Source organism: Garra rufa, chromosome 21 (assembly GCF_049309525.1).
Source record: "Garra rufa chromosome 21, GarRuf1.0, whole genome shotgun sequence".
NCBI lineage: Eukaryota > Metazoa > Chordata > Actinopteri > Cypriniformes > Cyprinidae > Garra > Garra rufa.
Genome location: NC_133381.1, coordinates 21,576,868 through 21,597,200, shown reverse-complemented (window position 1 = coordinate 21,597,200; position 20,333 = coordinate 21,576,868). Strand labels below are relative to the sequence as shown.

The 20,333-nt window shown below is 38.9% G+C and overlaps 1 protein-coding gene across 1 annotated transcript in view; it reads right to left on the bottom strand.

The window, feature by feature from the left end:
- Positions 1 to 20,333, bottom strand: part of ush2a (Usher syndrome 2A (autosomal recessive, mild)) — a 356,033-nt gene that overhangs the window by 159,317 nt on the left and 176,383 nt on the right. Inside the window, exons 38-39 of the mRNA XM_073826569.1 lie at positions 10,621 to 10,768; positions 3,989 to 4,131 (exon numbers count right to left, since the gene is read on the bottom strand). Coding sequence (XP_073682670.1) covers positions 3,989 to 4,131; positions 10,621 to 10,768 — 291 coding nt within the window. The remainder of the gene's footprint in view (positions 1 to 3,988; positions 4,132 to 10,620; positions 10,769 to 20,333) is intronic.

The following is a 20,333-nucleotide window of genomic DNA, read 5'->3' as shown; positions in this document are numbered from 1 at the left end:
GCCGATTCCATAAATGTGACTATTATGAGTCAAAGTTATAGCGCCACCAACTGGGAGCAGGAAGTGTGTCATTTTCAAAATGCTTTGAAATCAGCCTCTTAATTTTACTCGATTTTCTTTAAACTTCATCAAAATCATGTCAAAACACGGCCGATAAGAATATGTAAAGGGGTCGATGATAAATCGAATGCTGTTGCCATGGCAACGTGTCAAACTTTAAAATTAGATTCCTGTCTTTTCGAGGCAGATAACATGCTTAGAATTTCATGAAACTCAACACACACATCAATATTAAGGATAGTTAGACACTGGCGAAAGGTCATAAATGGGCGTGGAGCAGGCACTCTATAGCGCCATCTTTTGACAAAAGTTGGGGGGTTAGTTTTTCCTACAGTCACCAAACTCTGTACATATATTGTTCTCATCAATCTGGATAACTTTCTAAATCAAACTCATTAGCTAAGACCAACAGGAAGCCGGCTATTTTGATTTGAATGTGGATTTTTGGAAAAATCAGGCTGTAAACAAATTCACACTACTTCTAAGAACAACAAGCTTTTCACACCAAACTTTTTTAACATGAAGAGAAGATTCTGAAGATGTTAAATTGCGAGCGGATTTGGGATATCTTGAACGGTGTTGACGTGGTGATTTTTTAAAGATATAGTAAAAAAGATGAGCGTAGTTTTTTTTATATCTTTAAAGTGCAGCATCCAAACTCTTTAAAACTTTTTTCACACAGAGATCTTATCATTCTGAGCAAGTGCTGTTAATATAAATTATATACAAGCTTCTATGAATTAAAGAAAATTAAAAAAATAAATCAGAAACCTGCTGTCACTCAGCAGGCTGAATGTCATTATGTGTGTGTGTTCAGTCACCACAGAATTACAGTCTGAGTGAGAGAGTGCAGGGGGGAGGGGTGAAAGGGAGATAGAGAGAGTGAAACTGTTTTGCAATAGACCATCTTTGAGGAAGAAATACACACACACACACACACACACACACACACACACACACACACACACACACACACACACACACATATATATATATATATATATATATATAGTGTAATCGACATAAATATGTCTGATCTTTGAGAGTCGGATATTTTGAGAAAATATAAAGGGTCACTAAGTCTTTCATTGTTTGTATTTTGCAGTTGTTGCAGTTTTTTTACTGAACTGTACCATGAACTTGTCCTATTCAGTCACATAGCAAAAGATTAAGAAAAATGCAACTTTTAGCATTAGCGATTTATCTTCATTGATAGACATTTATTTTCATAGTGTTATTTATTGAATATAAAATTTAAATTAACAATTTCAAGACAAACTTGGACAACAAAACAAGCTTTGCTGTTATCTGTTCAAAACATCTGAAAATTATACAATTTTAAGATGAGTTTTATATATATATATATATATATATATATATTGCCCCTTTCAATACTCAACTTGTTTTTAAAGATATTTTGAAAGAATGAAGCGTTTATAGAGCACTTTATTTTGTATTGCTGTACACCCACATGAACTGTGTTCATGTTCATGTTAATTCACAGTACATAAACTATATATGAATACTTTTTTAGCTTAATATTAATTAACATTAATAAATGCTATTTATTTATTGGTCATGTTAACTAATATAGTTAATGCTAACAAATAAAACTGAATGGCAACATTTTATATTTTGTGTGTATGTGTCTGTGTGTTGATTTTAAAGTTTAACCCTTTCAATTCTGTAAACTTAAAATCCAAACTAACAGAGGGTTACTGTGAATGCATGTGCCATCTGGGCACCGTCTTCCTTATTGATTCTTAGTTATGTAGCGCTTAAGAGTGATGTCTCATAACAGGAGGAGTCACCTGCAAAGCAATATCCACACACAAATTGTACAGAAAGGTAACGATGACATTTAAGCAGAAGTGGTGGACGTAAAGCAAGCAATAATAACATTTTGTTATCATCATGAATCATGTTCTTATCATCATCATCATCAGAGTATAGGGAAATTTTTGCATATTGGTTCAGAGTTGGCATTATCTGAAGTCCTTGCATTGATTGCATTTAATTAAATCAACATTATATTTGGTCAGTCTGATCTTGAGGCCTTAGAGATGTTAAATTGTGAAGATCTTGAGTTTTCATTGAGTTGTTATAACTTAGCCATAAAATGTCTGATCTGCCACAAAATTCACAGGTTTGGTAAGAGTCCTGGCCTGAAGACACCTAAATACTAATATTCAGATATTATCATAGCGCCACCTGTTGGCAGCAGGATATATCATATCTTTCACTAACTCAAACATACCAAGGTCAATCTGCACCAAACTTCATATGTTTGATAATAGTGCTGGCCTGAACACATCTACATGCCAATAATCAGTTATAGGCATAGCGCCACCATCTGGCAGAGGCTAGTTTGGCACATTTAAATGACTTATGACATATTTTTTCTATATTTACTGTATTAAAAGCATACTGCCCAGCGTTTGCTGATTTCCTGAAGCCACCGGTCGGCGGTGAGCCCAGGTGCGAGGGCCCGTTCATCGCTGCTCGCAGCTTTAATTATTATTATATTTAAACACATGTATTTATTAAATATATTTTCTATTTACAAAACAAACAAACAAACATTAAAATAAATAAATATATTTATAAAATATCTAAATATATTTGGGAACTGTTGTATATAAGAATAAACATGTCAATCATGTCTTTTTATTTAAAACCACGCCTATAATCTTAGCATAAAAACATTGAATTAAAAACATCAGTTGAGTTTCTAAAATGAACATAACTATGCAAAAGCTGTTTTTATATTCTTCAGTACTCAACAATGCAGCTAATTCAACGATTCTTAAAGACATGAAAATGTATGACATCCTCTAAAGCCCACAGTATATATATATATTTTTTTTTTTGTATACAGTACACTAGCGTATGGGTACAGTCGAACGTGTAGCCTTTTAAAGTATACTCCATTTGATGTTGTGTCGACACATGCGCTCTAGAAAGCTTCATCCATGTCAAGTGTCTGTTCTATTTTTCCCTGTAAGTTATGACCGATAACAAATATTTTTTAACTTTTTAAAAGGCCAAGTTGTCTCATACCCTCTCACTTACAAGCGTTTGTCAATATGAGTGTCTGTTGTTGTTGCAATCTCAGCTATTTTGTTGTTGTTGTTCCATCTCTTTAGTTTCGTTTTCTACTGTGAAACAACAAGCCGGGACAGTGTTGTGGTACTACTATTATTTGTGTCATGCACACTGTACTGTTCCTCGCGTACATAAAAAGTGAAGTATACTCTAGGCTTAGAGAAGAATACAACCTATGAAAGATATGCTAAGCATCCATAAAGAATACTAATTACAAGTTGCAAGATTAAATATACCGAAACATGGTGCAACAAAAGTAGACCAAAGCAGAATCCAGGACAAGAAACTGAACAAAAAGTCTCAATGAGTCTGTGAATGTTACTCAGCTCACGTAGCTCTGCTCACAGACAGAGGGAAAACTCTCCCCAAAAGCAGAAGTTGTGAAGTGCTGCAGGGCATTGTGGGGAGGGGGATGTCTCTAAGCATGATAATGAAGAGGTGATGGTCCATAATACAGTGCAATCTGAGTGTATGCAAATACTGGCTCAGTAATTATAATGTATGTGCTAATAGGCTGAAGTATAATTAATTTATAACTTAGCAGAGAGTGTCTGTTATGATCCTTAATATGATTCTATTACAGTAATCAGTCCAAAATGACACCGGCAAGGTCATTTGGAAGAGGCGTACCTTTAACTAGTGATCTCTGCCCACTAGCCCTCTCTTTCTCTCTCCCTCTCTCTCTCAACACCTGCTCTTCTCTGTGGGACAAGCCTCACTGAGGAACCGCCTGACATGTGGTTAAACACAACACACTCTTTGTGTGCTTAATGATTTTCTGTTGTGTTTGTGGACATTGTGTGTGTACGTGTGTGGAACTCACTGTCTTGTGCGGTAAAAAAAGAGATCCACGGGCTGCTGGTTTCTCCATGGCTGTTGGACACCAGCAGTCTGAAGTGATACTCGGTAAAGGGTTCGAGTTCCTCAACTGTGTGACTAAATATAGTTGTCTCATCGTCCATTAACCTAAAGATAGAAATGAATATAACATTACTGAACACATTACAGTACACATTACATAGTACAATACGTGTGTTTACTTTTTTTATGAAGAACCCCAGGTATGACTTAATATTTCAGTCTCTTATTGAAATTTGTAGTAGAAAACCCATGAAAGAGTTACGTTATTTAAAAAAATCTACATAGTTTTGTAGATTTTTTGGACTGTGGGGGGCGCTATTATTCTGATGACGTGAAATGGTTGCACTCGGTGAGCTACTGGCGCTACCTGTTGCTATTTTTACCGCAACACAACTCGGAATACAAAATACTGATATGACGGCACATTGTGCAGCTTTTGGTTGTAATTTTCAGTTAAAGGGCAACAAGAGGAGCGTAGTAAGTCTTCACTGTTTTCCTAGCGATTAGAAGAGGAGAAAAGAATGGGAAGATGCCTGTGGACGAATAAAACTTCCTAAAGACCTGCGTCTTTGTTCTCTTCACTTTAGCCCTGATGCCTTTGAGGCTTTTTGTAGACCACAGCTAATGAAAGAGCTTACAAATGGCAGAGACAAGAAACGCTAGATGCCATCCTGGCAGGATACAAACATGCTGATGCTTGTCATGATGCCGCAGCCACTGAAGAAGTTTCTCAGAGCAGATTTTACTAGATATCTGGAATCGTTTAGACTCCTTGTGGGGAACAGTGTTAATTTTGAAAGCAATTTTTATTTAGTCTTAGTTATAGTCTTTTGACTAAAATGCCATTTAGCTTTATTCATATTTTAGTCATCTGAATTTAGTTTAAGTCTAATTTTAGTCGACTAAATATCATTAAGTTTTAGCCAACTAAATCTACAGTACACGTCTCCTTCGTGACCCGTGTCTGAAGTCTACATACAAAAACAACAATAGTGTTGGCCGGCAACTACCGGTGTGACCGCATTGTACAGTATAAACGTGAGTCGTTTGAACACAACATTTTCTTCTTCAGCGACTGCTTTGTTAAAGCTCTGCATTACAAAACGGTAAGCTTTCTCTCTTACCTCACTATGGCTGGAAACACTAGCAAGGCATTTAAGAAGTGTGTGGATCCGTGTCCTCGGTTTTTGACACCAGATGACACACACAATCTTTGCGTCATATGTTTGGGCGAAGAGCACGCACGCAAAGTCCTTGAGGGGACAGTCTGCGTGCATTGCAAGCTTCTTTCTATGAAGAAGCTCTGCTCTTGTTTGTCCCTCCTTTCGAGGAAGGAGGGGCAGTCATCGTCTTCTTCAGGTTCAGGACCGGGCTGCTGAGGCGCGGAGGAAACTGAGTTTGTGGGGATCGCATAAGGGGCTTTCCCTTTCTCGCTCATTGGCCGGGGACAAGAGTGAGCTGCTTGAGGATGATGTGATTTCTCGCATCATCTGATCCAGCAGCCAGTGCTCTGCTGGGCTCTGCTCAGGAAGAGCAGGACATGTTAGATGAGGAAGAAGACGTTGAGTCTGAATCATCTCAATCCTCCTGCCCCATGTATTAGGAGCTTTTGGAGGTTATGGAATGCACCATGACTAGGGTGGACCTGCCGTGGAATCGGGCTAGGAAGGTGGCGCCGCTGGGTCGTCTCGATAATCGTTATCTTTCTGATCATAACCCTCCAGCTCAATTTAACCTTCCATTTATTCCTAATCTTCATACAGAGACTGTGAAGGGAGGGAACAAGACATTTTTTTTCATGAATCCATAGATTTCCGCATACTAGTTGTGCTAATATTGAGGGAATGCGCAAGAATGGCTATGAGAGGATGCCCCCTATAGAAGAGACGCTAGCAAGCTATCTCTCTATGGGTAAAGCATCATCTCTTAAGGGTTCCCTCCCTGCCAGCCGAGCCCCTTCAACGTACATCTTGCTTGAATGGCTGGGCATACACGGCAGCAGGTCAGGCTGTAGCTTCGCTGCACACAATGGCAGTGCTTCAGGTTTAGCAGGCTGACTTGCTGAAAGACCTGGATAAAGGCCAAGGGCTTTCCTCTGACGAGGTAGCAGAACTCCACCGCACCACAGACTTGACTCTCTGTGCCACTAAGCAGGCCGCCACTGCTATGGGCAGATCCATGGCAGCCATGGTGGTTACAGAGAGACATCTGTGGGTAAACCTGGCAGACATCAGGAGGAAAGAGAAGGGCTTTCCTCTTGATGCGCCGGTTTTGCCCTCTGAACTTTTTGTTAGGGCTCAACGGCTCAACGTGAAATCACGCACCTGATGGCATTTACCGCTGATTACAGAACCGGCTTTACTGACAAAACGCGCAAGCATGATCAGCCGATTCGTATCGGTGCATCCCTACTTTTTGTTAAATCCGGCGAGACGGTGATCGAAAAGTTTGCTGAGGGGAGGTCGTCAAGATCTGAGGGAAGTAGTCCAGACGAGGCGTTCTGAACACCAAAGTAAGAAATAACATCTGCCCTCACCGCCCCCTCCTTAATTCCCCTGTGTTACCATCTATCCTAGGTTAGGTGGGACCAGCGGGGCCAGCACTACAGTCTCTCTAGCTGGACCATATGATGTGCTGGATTATGTTCTATTATTTTAGAACAGCCTAACTGATGGTGCGGATTTAGTCTACAGACTAGCCCTGCTAGTGTGTCCACGGATAGATCATGCTGGGGAGCCATGGTGGGTAAGTATGATCCTTTTACTTTTAGTCTTCAAAACTGATATTATTTTCAGCCGCTTAGGCTTGTGTTGCAGTAAGTACGGTTGTTTTTTTTTGTGTACCACGGAGGTAGTTCCTTGGCCGCTGGGTCCCTACATTACATCACTGCAACCTCAGGACCTCTTGGTCCTCTGTTCAGGTAACCTCCAGCTCTGAGGAGCTGCCTGTTTAGCTCTCCCTTGTGTCGGAGCTTCTATTGCTGAGGCATAGAACAGCTTTGAATTTATGTGAAAAAAGTGAATTTGTCACTTTGAGGAGTAGGCTGGACCTCACTATCCATCCAGCGCTTTCAATGGAGAAGTGTTGTCTGTGGAAACCCTCCCCAAACTGGCTCTTAGGGACCAGTAGCTCATCAGGTATTGGAACTGTGAGTCTACAACGCCACTGTTGGTTACCTGAGGCCCCCCTCCTTGGTAGGGTTGGCCTGGCTGCCTGCCTCAGCCTCTGGGCTGGTGCACATGGTATCATATGGGTTGTTAAATTCATTTCTTAGAAACAAATTAAATCCCACGCGATGTTGGATCTTGTTTTACTACTCTCATTTACTACTCTCATGGGATGCTGATGGGTCAGTCATTTTTCTCACTCCCCTCATAAAATGAGGGTCTTCTATGAGTATGCTGTTCCTTGAGGGTACATAGTCCTTACTGTACAGTATTTCAGAGAGAACACAAGAAGCTAGTTTACGTTCTTACCACAACATGGATTTTAAAATGTGCCCAGCTAGCATGGACACCTAAATACTGTTCACAACATTGAAAGGCTCTGGGAAACAAAGAACACAGTCCACAATAGAAGGAGGTTCAAGCTCTCAGGGAGCAAGATCATGCTCAAAGTGACCCTTCAATATGAGGGGAGCACTGCATCCCCTCATAAAATGAGGGTCTTCTATGAGCATGCTTCTTCCCTGTTGAGCAATCGAGCTTCCTCCTAGAGTTGAATCCCAATCTTGCTCCCTGAGAGCTTGAACCTCCCTCTATTGGGGACTGTGTTCTCTGCTTCCCAGAGCCTTTCAATGTTGTGAACAGTATTTAGGTGTCCATGCTAGCTGGGCACATTCTAAAATCCATCTTGTGGTAAGAACGCAAACTTGCTTCTTGTGTTCTTTCTGAAATCCTGTACGGTAAGGACTATGCGCTCAGCTTCGTGCCCTCTTTAAGAAGCCTGCCCGGCCAGCTCCCTGAGCAAGCAACCTATTTGACTTACTGAGATCTAGACTACTGTTCTAGACAACTGGCTATATCCCTTAAAGGAATCTCTTGCTGATATTTGATTCCATGTCTGAGATCTGCAATAGGGTCAGGCTTTTATTAGCCCTGCCTTACAGGTAAGTTCCTCCCTCACCCTTGAGAGGAGCTGGTAGTTAGTGCTCACCTCTTATGTCCGGCTTGCACTCCCCTCAGCATGGCAGCATGGGTATACCGTTCCCCAAAGTGCCCCCTAGAGGACGCAGTTCGATGTTCCCTCTGAAGGGAATGTCTCAGGTTATGTATGTAACCATGGTTCCCTGAGAAGGGAACGAGACACTGCATCCTCTTGCATCATCGCCATGCTTTGGACATAAGCTTCAGAAGAAGCAGCAAATGCTGTGTTCAACCAGAGCCCTTTTATACAATGCGGACGCGCCAGCAGTGAGGAGTCGCGTTGGAAGTAACGTCATAGGCTGTTGCCGGCCAACGCTGTTGTCATTTTTGTATGTAGACTTCAGACACGGGTCACGAAGAAGACGTTCCCGAGTGTCTTGTTCCCCTTCTCAGGGAACAATGGTTACATACGTAACCTGAGATGTTATATAATTACGCATTCTTTAGAACACTTGGTTTACCACATTATTCTTTCAAGCAGATATATTTATTTATATAAATAAATTTGATTAATTTTAATAGGGCTACTACAGTGACTCAGTCAAGAGCAGTGAGTGATTTTCTGTCTGTCTTTCTTTCGTTGTTGGATTAACATCAATGCCACAGACAATGGCAATTAAATTAGACTGCTGTCCCTTTAAAATCAAATGCATGGATACAATGTACTGACACACGTCTGATATTCTCCCAACGTTTACCTTTACATTCAAGATGTAAGCGAGTGTGTTTATGTGAACACTCGTCAAAATGGACAATTCAAAATTTTATTTTGTGCGTATTTCTCCGTTCATACGACACAAAAGAGTATTCATGCGCTGTTTTAGAATTGAGAATTGAGTTCTCTTTTGCATCTTCAAATTTATCCATGTCTGCTCTTCTCTTAATCCCAGATATTGAATTTTTTTAACGTTTTATGAGACATACAGCAAATGTATGCCAGTTTATGTCCCGCCGGATAGATCGGTAGGCTATGATACAGTTTATATGTATGCATCTAACCTCCTAACACACAGCAAATTTGTTCTGAATGAATCTCTTTCCAAATTGTCCCTCCCTAACATTTTCGTTTCTATTAGTTGACGAAAATGTCAATAGATTTTCGTCATAGTTTTTGTCATTCAAAATGAGTTTTTGTCCCATTATCGTCTTGTTTTCGTCTGTGAAAAAATTTGAGAATGAAAATTTTGTTGACAAAATTTGAAATTTGTGTTGTGGTAAAAATAGCAACAAGTAGTGTCAGTAGCTCACAGAGTGCAACTATTTAGGTAATCAAAATAATGGCGCCCCCCATAGTCCAAAATAGGTACAAAACAATGTGGACTTTTTAAATAACATAAATCTTTCATGGGTTTTCTACTACATATTTCAGTAAGAGACAACATTTACTTCATATTATGCCATACAGGTCTTAATACCTGTTTTTTTTTTTTTTTTTTGGAAACCGTGATGCATTGTTTCAGGATTCTTTGATGAATACAAACACAATAATTCAAAAGAACAGTACTGATTTCAAACAGAAATTTTGTAACATTTAAATTTTAAAAATCCCTCATGTTACAGTATTCGGGCAGTGATAAGGGGTTTATTGAGGCAAAAGTAGTTAGTTAATAGCGAGAACTGGTCCCTAAACTAAAGTACGTTTTAAATAAACTCTTAGTATTACAATAGGGGCTTTAAAATGATTAACATAGCTTTTCCTTTAAGTGCTTAGCAAATCAAATCAAAAGTGAGTTTAGGATTGAATGTGTTCATCAACTGCTATGGTTAGAATATGACATTATTCTGGTGAAAACGCAAGTGGATATTTTTATTAAACTGAAATGAAAAATAGATATAATCACGCTGCATTAAATGGCTTACAAGTCCTGCTGATTGGAACAAATCTTTGCTGGTTTTTAAGCAGCATCAACTTCCACAGAGCCCCACGATCAAATTTACCATGGAGTATAATAAATAAATCACATGAACAATGAAATACATTTCAAAAGAATCCCAGGAAATGAGGGTGATATATAATACATGCGCCTAGTCATTTATTTATTACAACAGAATGAGAATTCCCCTATTTCTGATTAAATTGCAATTTGTTGTCAGGGAGCATGTAATGCATACATATTAGATAAAACATTTGTTTCTTTTTTTCTTTTTACAGAAGCAGATTTTTTTCATAAGGACAGCTCTGGTCTAGGCCTACTGTTTGATATTCCTGTACATCTGCTCTACAACAGTCTAACCACTGCTTTCTTCTCTTCAGATCAAATACTCATAGATGTATCCTGTCTCCACATTTACTGTTTTAGATCATTTTGTATTTTCATCACAAAAGTACTATTGCTTACTGATGACTGCATGTTTGCAGTGGTAGTGGTGACCTACATGTGTATGTAGTGTGGAAAAGTGCATGTGTACACTGTTAAAGGTCTTCATGGCTTTGTTGCACTAAGCTTACTGGTGAACTTGTGGGGAAGCTGAAGTCCTCATCTGGAGCTGGTAGCGCAGAGGTCCGGGAGCGTTGTGACGCGCTGGAGCAGCCCAGGCCACCTGCAGCGAGGTAGGGATGGCAGCTGCCAGCCTGGGGGGCAGGAGGCCATCTGGAGCTGTATGTGGAGAGGATGCAGAGGTGAAGTGGAGCAGAGAAAAGACCTGCACGGTGAAGCATATGCTAAGGAACATGGGTAGAAATACTGCTGTGGATGGGAGCATTTTAGGGGTGAGAGACTTTGAAAAAGGCCAGTTTACTGTATATACTACATCACATGCTGGACAATAAGCACTCACAACGGCAGACCTATCGTATGCCCTGAGAGGTTCTTCATAAGGGTTTTTTAAGGAAATTTGTTTTCCAAATAGTGGCCAATATTACATTTTATGTACATTATGCTGCTCATTTATAGATATTTGGAGAACTATTAAATGTACCAGTTTGTTCATCAAAATTAGAAAACAACCTGTCACTGCTTAGTCCAATTTGAAGTTACCCTAACAGTAGTAAATGCACAGTTTTTTAAGCATATCATGAGTAAAATATATTCTGAAGTGCAGCATAAAAAATCTTGAATTAGTTATTTAAAAAATCACTCTGATCAAAATTAGAGAACAGTTTCAGATACATCCCAGTTATTAATGTTAATCTGGCTCCTGCTGCTAATTTCCTTAATTATCTGACAAATCCTATTTATATGGCAGCCTAACTTTCACTTTTTCACTGACTTTGCAAGATGGTGAGCTGTTCTAAAGTGACTGAAACCCTCCGACAGCAGGTTGTCCAGATAAAGGCCAAATGGATGACACTTTTAGCCATCGCAAGTAAAGTTGGTTGTTTCATATCTGTGATTTCTCAAATATTGCAGGTTTGCATTGACACCAAATCATTCAAGTCCCCCAAAAACGCTGGTCGTCCACGAAAGACAAATGCATGAGACGACAGGACAATGCAGTGAATCTCAATGGGGAATTGGTTCAAATTCTTAATACTGTTTTCTTACCCAAATGATCCACAGTTGTGTTTTTTTTTGTGTTTTAGTTGTTCATGAGTCCCTTGTTTGTCCTTAACAGAAAAATCCTTCAGGTCCCACAAATTCTTTGGTTTTTCAGCATTTTTGTGTATTTGAACCCTTTTCTAACAATGACTGTATGATTTTGAGATCCATCTTTTCACACTGAGGACAACTGAGGGACTCATATGCAACTATTACAGAAGGTTCAAACGGTCACTGATGCTCCAGAAGGAAAAACCATACATTAAAAGCTGGGGGGTGAAAACTTTTTGAATTAGAAGATCAGGGTAAATTTAACTTATTTTGTCCTCTGGGAAATATGTAACTATTTTCTGTAGCATTTGAAGTGAAGTAATAAATTAAAAAATATGACATTTAGGCAAAAAAAAAAAAAGCTGTTCAAAAGTTTTTGCCCCCAGCTCTTAATGCATAGTTTTTCCAAATCTTTTGTTCTACAGTAGTTAATGTTCTCTATTTTTATCATTATTTTTTCTACAAAATAAAGGTTTTTGTTGAAATGCATTGGAAAATTTTGTTAAACATGTTAGAAGAACAGCGGTATACCGCCAGCTAATATTCCTTCAAATTTTAAGCGATGAAGATTAACAATATTTCAGAAAATACTGTAAGTATATTTATAGATAATTCTCTAATTTTGATCTCCACTGTATTTTATAAAATACACATATTTTAATCTGAAATTTAAATACATTCTTTTCAGTGCATTCCTCTTTTGTTTTAAAGATTTAATATTCTGCCGGTGAGGAGTCATGGCCCGTCTTTAATCTGTGCATATCACAGATTGGAGAGAGAGGTTAGAGAATTCCTCTGTTTTAAAGAGAGAGTCAAGAGACGGGTGGAGAATGTGAATGGCACTTGTCTAATGGTGCGGTCAGCTCTCCGCGCCTCTGATTTACAAGGACTTCCTGGCCCCTTCTGAGCCTCCTCGCCTCGCTTCTAGCCCAACGCACCATCAACCCCGTGGATAATACTGCGGCTTCTATTTACAGCGAGAGTCATCCGTCCTCAAGACAATCTCACTGTTCAGGGAACTTACACACATACCCTTTCGCACATATATTCACATATCATCCAAACATACTATTTAGATAATGATAAGTTTCACATTATTAGTACTTTACATCATCTAATCTAATCAAATATTTTTTAATCGAATGATACAATACAAAAATTCTGCATGTGGATCTCATGATTTGCTAATTTCTATCAGACACTGAGACTATATTACAAAATTGCCTGAAAGCACATAAAAACGTCTCACCCATCAAGAAAGAAAACATCTTGATTCTGGGTCTTGTCTCAGTGCTTAGGGAGGACTCCAGGCAAAAATCATCTATTCTGAGGAGCAATCTAGTCAGCATCAGCCTCAATAATACAGCACTCCAATGCTCCAAGTGAAGTCCTTTCCCTAAGTGAAGTCTCATTCTCAATCAACCCTCCTCTTGTCCAGCCACAAGAACTCAATAACTGTTGATTACTTAAGTCATTTCGGCCGCGCTGAAATAGAATCGCCTCGATAGAATACGAATTAGAATTGAATACGCCTGTGATGGTCGAAGCGCTAAAAAAACAAGCAAAACAATAGGTTATGAGGGTGAGAGTGAATTCCTGGTTCTGTGGTCTCTGGTGTACAGAGAACGAACTAAATGAGATCAACTCATTGACATTATGGCAAGAAAAAAAGATGTTAATACTTTGATTGATGAGCGATGGAACTGCCAATTATGTCAATAAAGAGTATGGATATGCAAAGCTGTTGTGGGAGTTTCGAAGCTTGACGTACCCATGCGTCATTTAGGAGGACAGGGTGACAGTCTGATTGAACGGAGTAGGAAGAGACGATGCGGACGTCCGAACCCCACGCTACGTAGGCTGGCATGCGGGAACAGGGACGTGGCTCGTGCTCAGCGGGGGTCAGTCTCATCACTCAAGTCAGCGCTCCAAAATTAGTTTTACTGCCAAGCTGCAATTTTCATAATGTCCATGTGGCTTGTATTAGGCAAGAAAAAGCTCGGCAGAGGGACACTGCTGCTGCCTTGAGAAGAGTGGATAGGGTTTTGCTGGACGGACTAGGGGATAAAAGCCATTTCACTCTTTTCCTCCATCTGCCTTTGCTGCTATGGCTTTTGGGCAGGAATAAACAGCGCAAAGCCCGGCCAACCAGTCATAAACATAATGATGATGATGAGCATATGGACAGGTCTGGACCATGTCCCTACAGATTGCCGCAGCTCAGAGATGCCAATACTACTTCATATAGTTTGGACCTGAACACCAACACACACACAGAGTGCACCAGTGGTGTAGTACCGACGGAAGAGGTGGGCAAAATATGAATTTATCAAGAGATCACCAACTGGCCTAGATAATTTCTGGCCTAGAGAATATGTTATAGCACGATTAGAAAGTTTCTTGCTGACATGGCGCAGACCTACTTTACTAAAAATAATGGAATGATCAGGTTATCATGTTAAAACATAATTAAGTTGATTACATTTAAAATACATCACATTATCAATGTTAAAAACAGTTATGCTGCTTATTTTTTTTTTTTTGCAAACTGATTTTTTTTTTCAATATTCCTGATGAATAAAAGGTTAAAAAGAACAGCATTTATTTAAAATATTAATTTTTCTAACAATATAAGTCTTTGCTATCACTTTTTTTAATCAATTTAACACACCCTTGGTGAATAAAAGTATTAATTAAAAAAAAAGAACAAATATAAATTTACTGACCCCAAACTTGTAGATGGTAGTTTATATTGTTACAAAAGATTTCTATTTTAAATAAATGCTGTTCTTTTCAACTTTTTATGTTAAATAATCCTGTAAAAAAAAACACAGGTCCCAACAAAATATTAAGCAGAACAACTGTTTTCAACATTGATAATAATTCAGAATATTAGAATGATTTCTGAAGGATCATGTGACACTGAAGAGTGGAGTAATGATGCTGAAAATTCAGCTTTGTATCACAGAAGTAAATGACTATACAAACTATACAAAAAACTGTAAAAAATAAATAAATAAATAAAAAAAAATAAAAAAATAAAAAAAAATAAACTGTATTGCTGTTGCTCAGAGTTTCCTAAACAGGGGTTCATGAGTTGTGAAAGATAATGTAACAATAAAATAAACAAAAGGTGCTGCACAATTAATCAAAATGATCAGTTATCACAGTTATCACAAAATTATTACAGCAGTGAAAACTGTTTTTAACACTGATAATAATAATAAGAAATGTTTCTTGAGCAGCAAATCAGCATATTAGAATTATTTCTGAGGGATCATGTGACACTGAAGACTGGAGTAATGACTGATAAAAATTCATCTTTGCATTACAGGAATAAATTGCATTTTAATATATATTTAAATTCTATTATATTATAAAACAATATTTTATTTTACAATATTATATATTCCAAACTATTCCTGAGCTAAAACAAGTATGAGAAGTGGTATCAAGAGTTTTAACTGGGGTGGAACAAGTAAAATAAAATAAAATATTTTACAATTTTACAAGCATAACATTTTTCAAAAACCACAAACTTTTGAATAGTAACTATACATTATAAAGTTAAAGTTACCCATGTTAACCCAAATTAACAAGCAAGTAACGGTTTAAAAATGTAGCACTTGTGAAAATACAGGTCCTTCTCAAAAAATTAGCATATTGTGATGAAGTTCATTATTTTCTGTAATGTACTGATAAACATTAGACTTTCATATATTTTAGATTCATTACACACAACTGAAGTAGTTCAAGCCTTTTATTGTTTTAATATTGATGATTTTGGCATACAGCTCATGAAAACCCAAAATTCCTATCTCAAAAAATTTGCATATTTCATCCGACCAATAAAAGAAAAGTGTTTTTAATACAAAAAAAGTCAACCTTCAAATAATTATGTTCAGTTATGCACTCAATACTTGGTCGGGAATCCTTTTGCAGAAATGACTGCTTCAATGCGGCGTGGCATGGAGGCAATCAGCCTGTGGCACTGCTGAGGTGTTATGGAGGCCCAGGATGCTTCGATAGCGGCCTTAAGCTCATCCAGAGTGTTGGGTCTTGCGTCTCTCAACTTTCTCTTCACAATATCCCACAGATTCTCTATAGGGTTCAGGTCAGGAGAGTTGGCAGGCCAATTGAGCACAGTAATACCATGATCAGTAAACCATTTACCAGTGGTTTTGGCACTGTGAGCAGGTGCCAGGTCGTGCTGAAAAATGAAATCTTCATCTCCATAAAGCTTTTCAGCAGATGGAAGCATGAAGTGCTCCAAAATCTCCTGATAGCTAGCTGCATTGACCCTGCCCTTGATAAAACACAGTGGACCAACACCAGCAGCTGACATGGCACCCCAGACCATCACTGACTGTGGGTACTTGACACTGGACTTCAGGCATTTTGGCATTTCCCTCTCCCCAGTCTTCCTCCAGACTCTGGCACCTTGATTTCCGAATGACATGCAAAATTTGCTTTCATCCGAAAAAAAGTACTTTGGACCACTGAGCAACAGTCCAGTGCTGCTTCTCTGTAGCCCAGGTCAGGCGCTTCTGCCGCTGTTTCTGGTTCAAAAGTGGCTTGACCTGGGGAATGCGGCACCTGTAGCCCATTTCCTGCACACGCCTGTACACGGTGGCTCTGGATGTTTCTACTCCAGACTCAGTCCACTGCTTCCGCAGGTCCCCCAAGGTCTGGAATCGGTCCTTCTCCACAATCTTCCTCAGGGTCCGGTCACCTCTTCTCATTGTGCAGCGTTTTCTGCCACACTTTTTCCTTCCCACAGACTTCCCACTGAGGTGCCTTGATACAGCACTCTGGGAACAGCCTATTCGTTCAGAAATTTCTTTCTGTGTCTTACCCTCTTGCTTGAGGGTGTCAATGATGGCCTTCTGGACAGCAGTCAGGTCGGCAGTCTTACCCATGATTGCGGTTTTGAGTAATGAACCAGGCTGGGAGTTTTTAAAAGCCTCAGGAATCTTTTGCAGGTGTTTAGAGTTAATTAGTTGATTCAGATGATTAGGTTAATAGCTCGTTTAGAGAAGCTTTTCATGATATGCTAATTTTTTGAGATAGGAATTTTGGGTTTTCATGAACTGTATGCCAAAATCATCAATATTAAAACAATAAAAGGCTTGAACTACTTCAGTTGTGTGTAATGAATCTAAAATATATGAAAGTCTAATGTTTATCAGTACATTACAGAAAATAATGAACTTTATCACAATATGCTAATTTTTTGAGAAGGACCTGTAAGTAGCACTAAAAAAAAGCACAGTTGCTTGCAGAACAAATTCTAAAATGTTATTTCAGCTTCCATGGTTACGTATCATTACTTATTTTTAGGTAAGCATAGAAAAAAATCTTTAGAAAAAATGGTTTTATACAGTATATGCTTGCGTATGCCCTTGTCTACACTACTGTACCAAAAACACTGGTGTTAACCGGTACGTTCTGCACAATGAGGAATGAACAATATGTTCAAAGCATTTGATTTCTTTCCTAAAGTTTGTAAAGAGAGAAAAAGATGGAGAGAGAGAGAGTGAGAAGGAGAGTCTAACGAGAGTAAGACACCCCATTGACAAAAGAGTTAATTCCTCACAGCCTTATTTCATCAAACAGTCGGCATGAAGCTTCCTTTGTTTCACCTCCCTCCTTCCTCAGGTATATCAAAAGTGTCACTAATCATTTTAAACTATGCACTTTTATGTTTCGTCTGTATCCTAAGCCTTCTACTCCGTCTGTTCTTTGATATAACAAGGACAGTTTGAGACAAGGCTTCAGTTCAGCTAAGACAAACCAAAAGATCTACTGAAAGAAGTGGAGGGAAACGTGTGGTATTTAAAATTTATACTTCTTGTGTCTTTGTGTTGAACTTGAACAATTCTGCAGAACTTTAACTTGGGTGTGCTGCTGGTTTTTAACAGGGCCATCGGAGAGCGATTGGTCTGTATTTAAAGGCTGGGCATTAACGTGGAGTGGCGTTTACAGGTCAGCTTCATCATCTAAGAACATGCAAGGCCATGTCCCATTCCCCCGAATCAATCCTTAATCCATACACACTCCTCTGGGAATGAGCGTTCCGTTCACCTCCATGAGAGATGAGACAACGGCGGAGCTCTGGGGTTTCAAATGCTGATGTTTGTTCATGAAACGTGTCTGAGCAACTTCATTTTCTTTTCCCTACAGGAAAATGATCTTCCTTTCAGGTACAGACGGAATGATAATTGTCACAGAACGTTTAAGCAAAGCAAAGGTGGTTATCAGGTCGAAAGACATGTCTCGCCAGTCTCTTTGATCAGTAAAAATGTGAGTGTGCGTGTGGATGCATGGGTCCTGGGGAATTTACAGTTGTTTGGCCAAAAAATATGGGTCTGGTCATTACTTTTACATATGAGTCAAATGAGATACAAGTGATTATCTAAGGATTTGTTCACTCAAGAATTAAAATTTCCTGATAATTTACTCAACCCTATGTCATCCAAGATGTTCATGTGTTTCTTTCATTAGTCGAAATTAAGGTTTCTGAGGAAAATATTCAAGGATATTTCTCCATAGTGGACTTCAATGGTGATCAACGGATTGAAGGTCTAAATTACAGTTTCAATGCAGTTTCAAAGGGCTCTACACAATTACAGCCGAGGAACCTGGCTAAAAAACTCATTTTCAAAAAAAAAAAAAATACACATTTCTATACGTAGTCATGTTGGAAAGATCACGCATGACGTAGGCGGTAGTACCGATCCAGTGTTTACAAAGCGAGTAAAAATGCCCTAAAAAAAAAAAAAAAAAAAAGGTAAACCACAACGTCGGACGATTTCAAAGTTGGAGAACAAAATTAAATGTACTTTTTTGCCCTACCCTACCTTTTTGAAATACACAGACGAAAAAAACAAACTACCCGTCATTATGTAATTTTTTTTTTAGAAAATGTCGTTTCACTAGATAAGACCCTTATTCCTTGGCTGGGATCGTGTAGAGCCCTTTGAAGCTGCATTGAATCTGCATTGAAACCTTCAACCCGCTGATCCCCTTTGAAATCCACTATATGGAGAAAAATCCTGGAATGTTTTCCTCAAAAACCTTAATTTGACTGACAAAAGAAAGACATCTTGGATGTTCAAAACTGAATTTTCAAAACTGAATTCTAATCAGGTTAAAAAACTGCTTACTAAATTATAGTATTCTTTGTAAGCGTTATTCAAGAAAATTTTACTAAGACTAAATAAAATTAACTTGAAAGAGTGCAAGTAAACATAACTTTGCTTTCCGCAACTTTTACTTTTACTAAAATTTACCAGTAATTTTCTTTTTTCAAGTTAATCCCACTTCAATTATCTTAGTGTAGGATGTAGCATTTATCACTTGTTGTCCACCTGGTTATGACATACGGTAAGATAGTAAAGCTGAGAACACACTAAACAACTGTAATGCCAATTATGAATGGAATTTGGTCTTGACGATGGATCGTGCCCAGTCAGACCAGGCCTGTTCCAGCTGGGCTCAGTCGCTGTTTGAAGGCGGCAGAAAAATTCGCAAAGTGTGTGGTGTCCAAAGATTATAATCTTAAAGGGGTCCGATTATGCTTTTTCACTTATTGAATTTTAGCCATTGTGTGGTGTGTATGTTTGGGCATAAAAACATCTACAAAGTTACAAATCTCAAAGTCGACTCCAAAGGAAGAAATTTAGTTTTTAAAAAATCTCTTTTCAAGAACTACAAACGAACGGCTCCTTTGGACTACAACATTTGTTTTTTTCAGATGCTATGATCTCACAACGCGGTCCATTAGAATATCATTCAAATAAATCCCGCCTACGGAAATTCGACTCGTAGGTGGGTGGGAAGGGACGAGGTGGGGGATTCACCTAACTTTAGCGATGCAGCATGGACAGCCTCTTCTGGGATGCTTCAGCAAGCCACAGGGCGGCTCGTATAAATGCGAGCATTGACTAAAGTGTCCACGAACTGCTCCGGTAGACATGCTGGAGCGGCATCATTGACGTGCGGTATAGAGGCTTGAAACACATGCGGAGCTGCAGCTAATGTAAACACAAGCATTGACTAGAGTGACGGTCATCGGTTGCCGTGTCTGAGCTGCACCGTAGACATGTGCAGTGTGTGGTAAGAGATTTATTCATCAAAGCTGGTTTCGGGCATGTAAATAATTAAATAAATTAGCACAATAACGATAATATCATATATCGACGATCTCGCAGGCTGACGATAGGACCAACACCACTGTAGTGTATTATTTACTCACCCTCCATGCATCCTAGGTGTATAAGACTTCCTTCTTTCAGACAAATGCAATGTGAGTTATATTAAAAATAATCCAGGCACTCCCAAGCTTTAGAATGGTATAGACTGGTGTTTCTCTCCTTCAGTCCCAAACAAGTAATAAAAAGTGCCTCATATGGCTCTGAGGGGTCAGTAAAAACCTCCTTTAGCGACCTGATGTGTTTTTGTAAGAAAAGTATCCATATTTAACACATAAGAATCACTTTAATCAAGCTTGCGGAGTTGTACACGGAACTTGCTGCTTTGGGAAGGGCCGTGGCACGACTAAAACGCCATCTAAGCTGTTTGCCAATTGCAACGCAGTGGGACTGATAACCAATCACAACACATTTCTTTT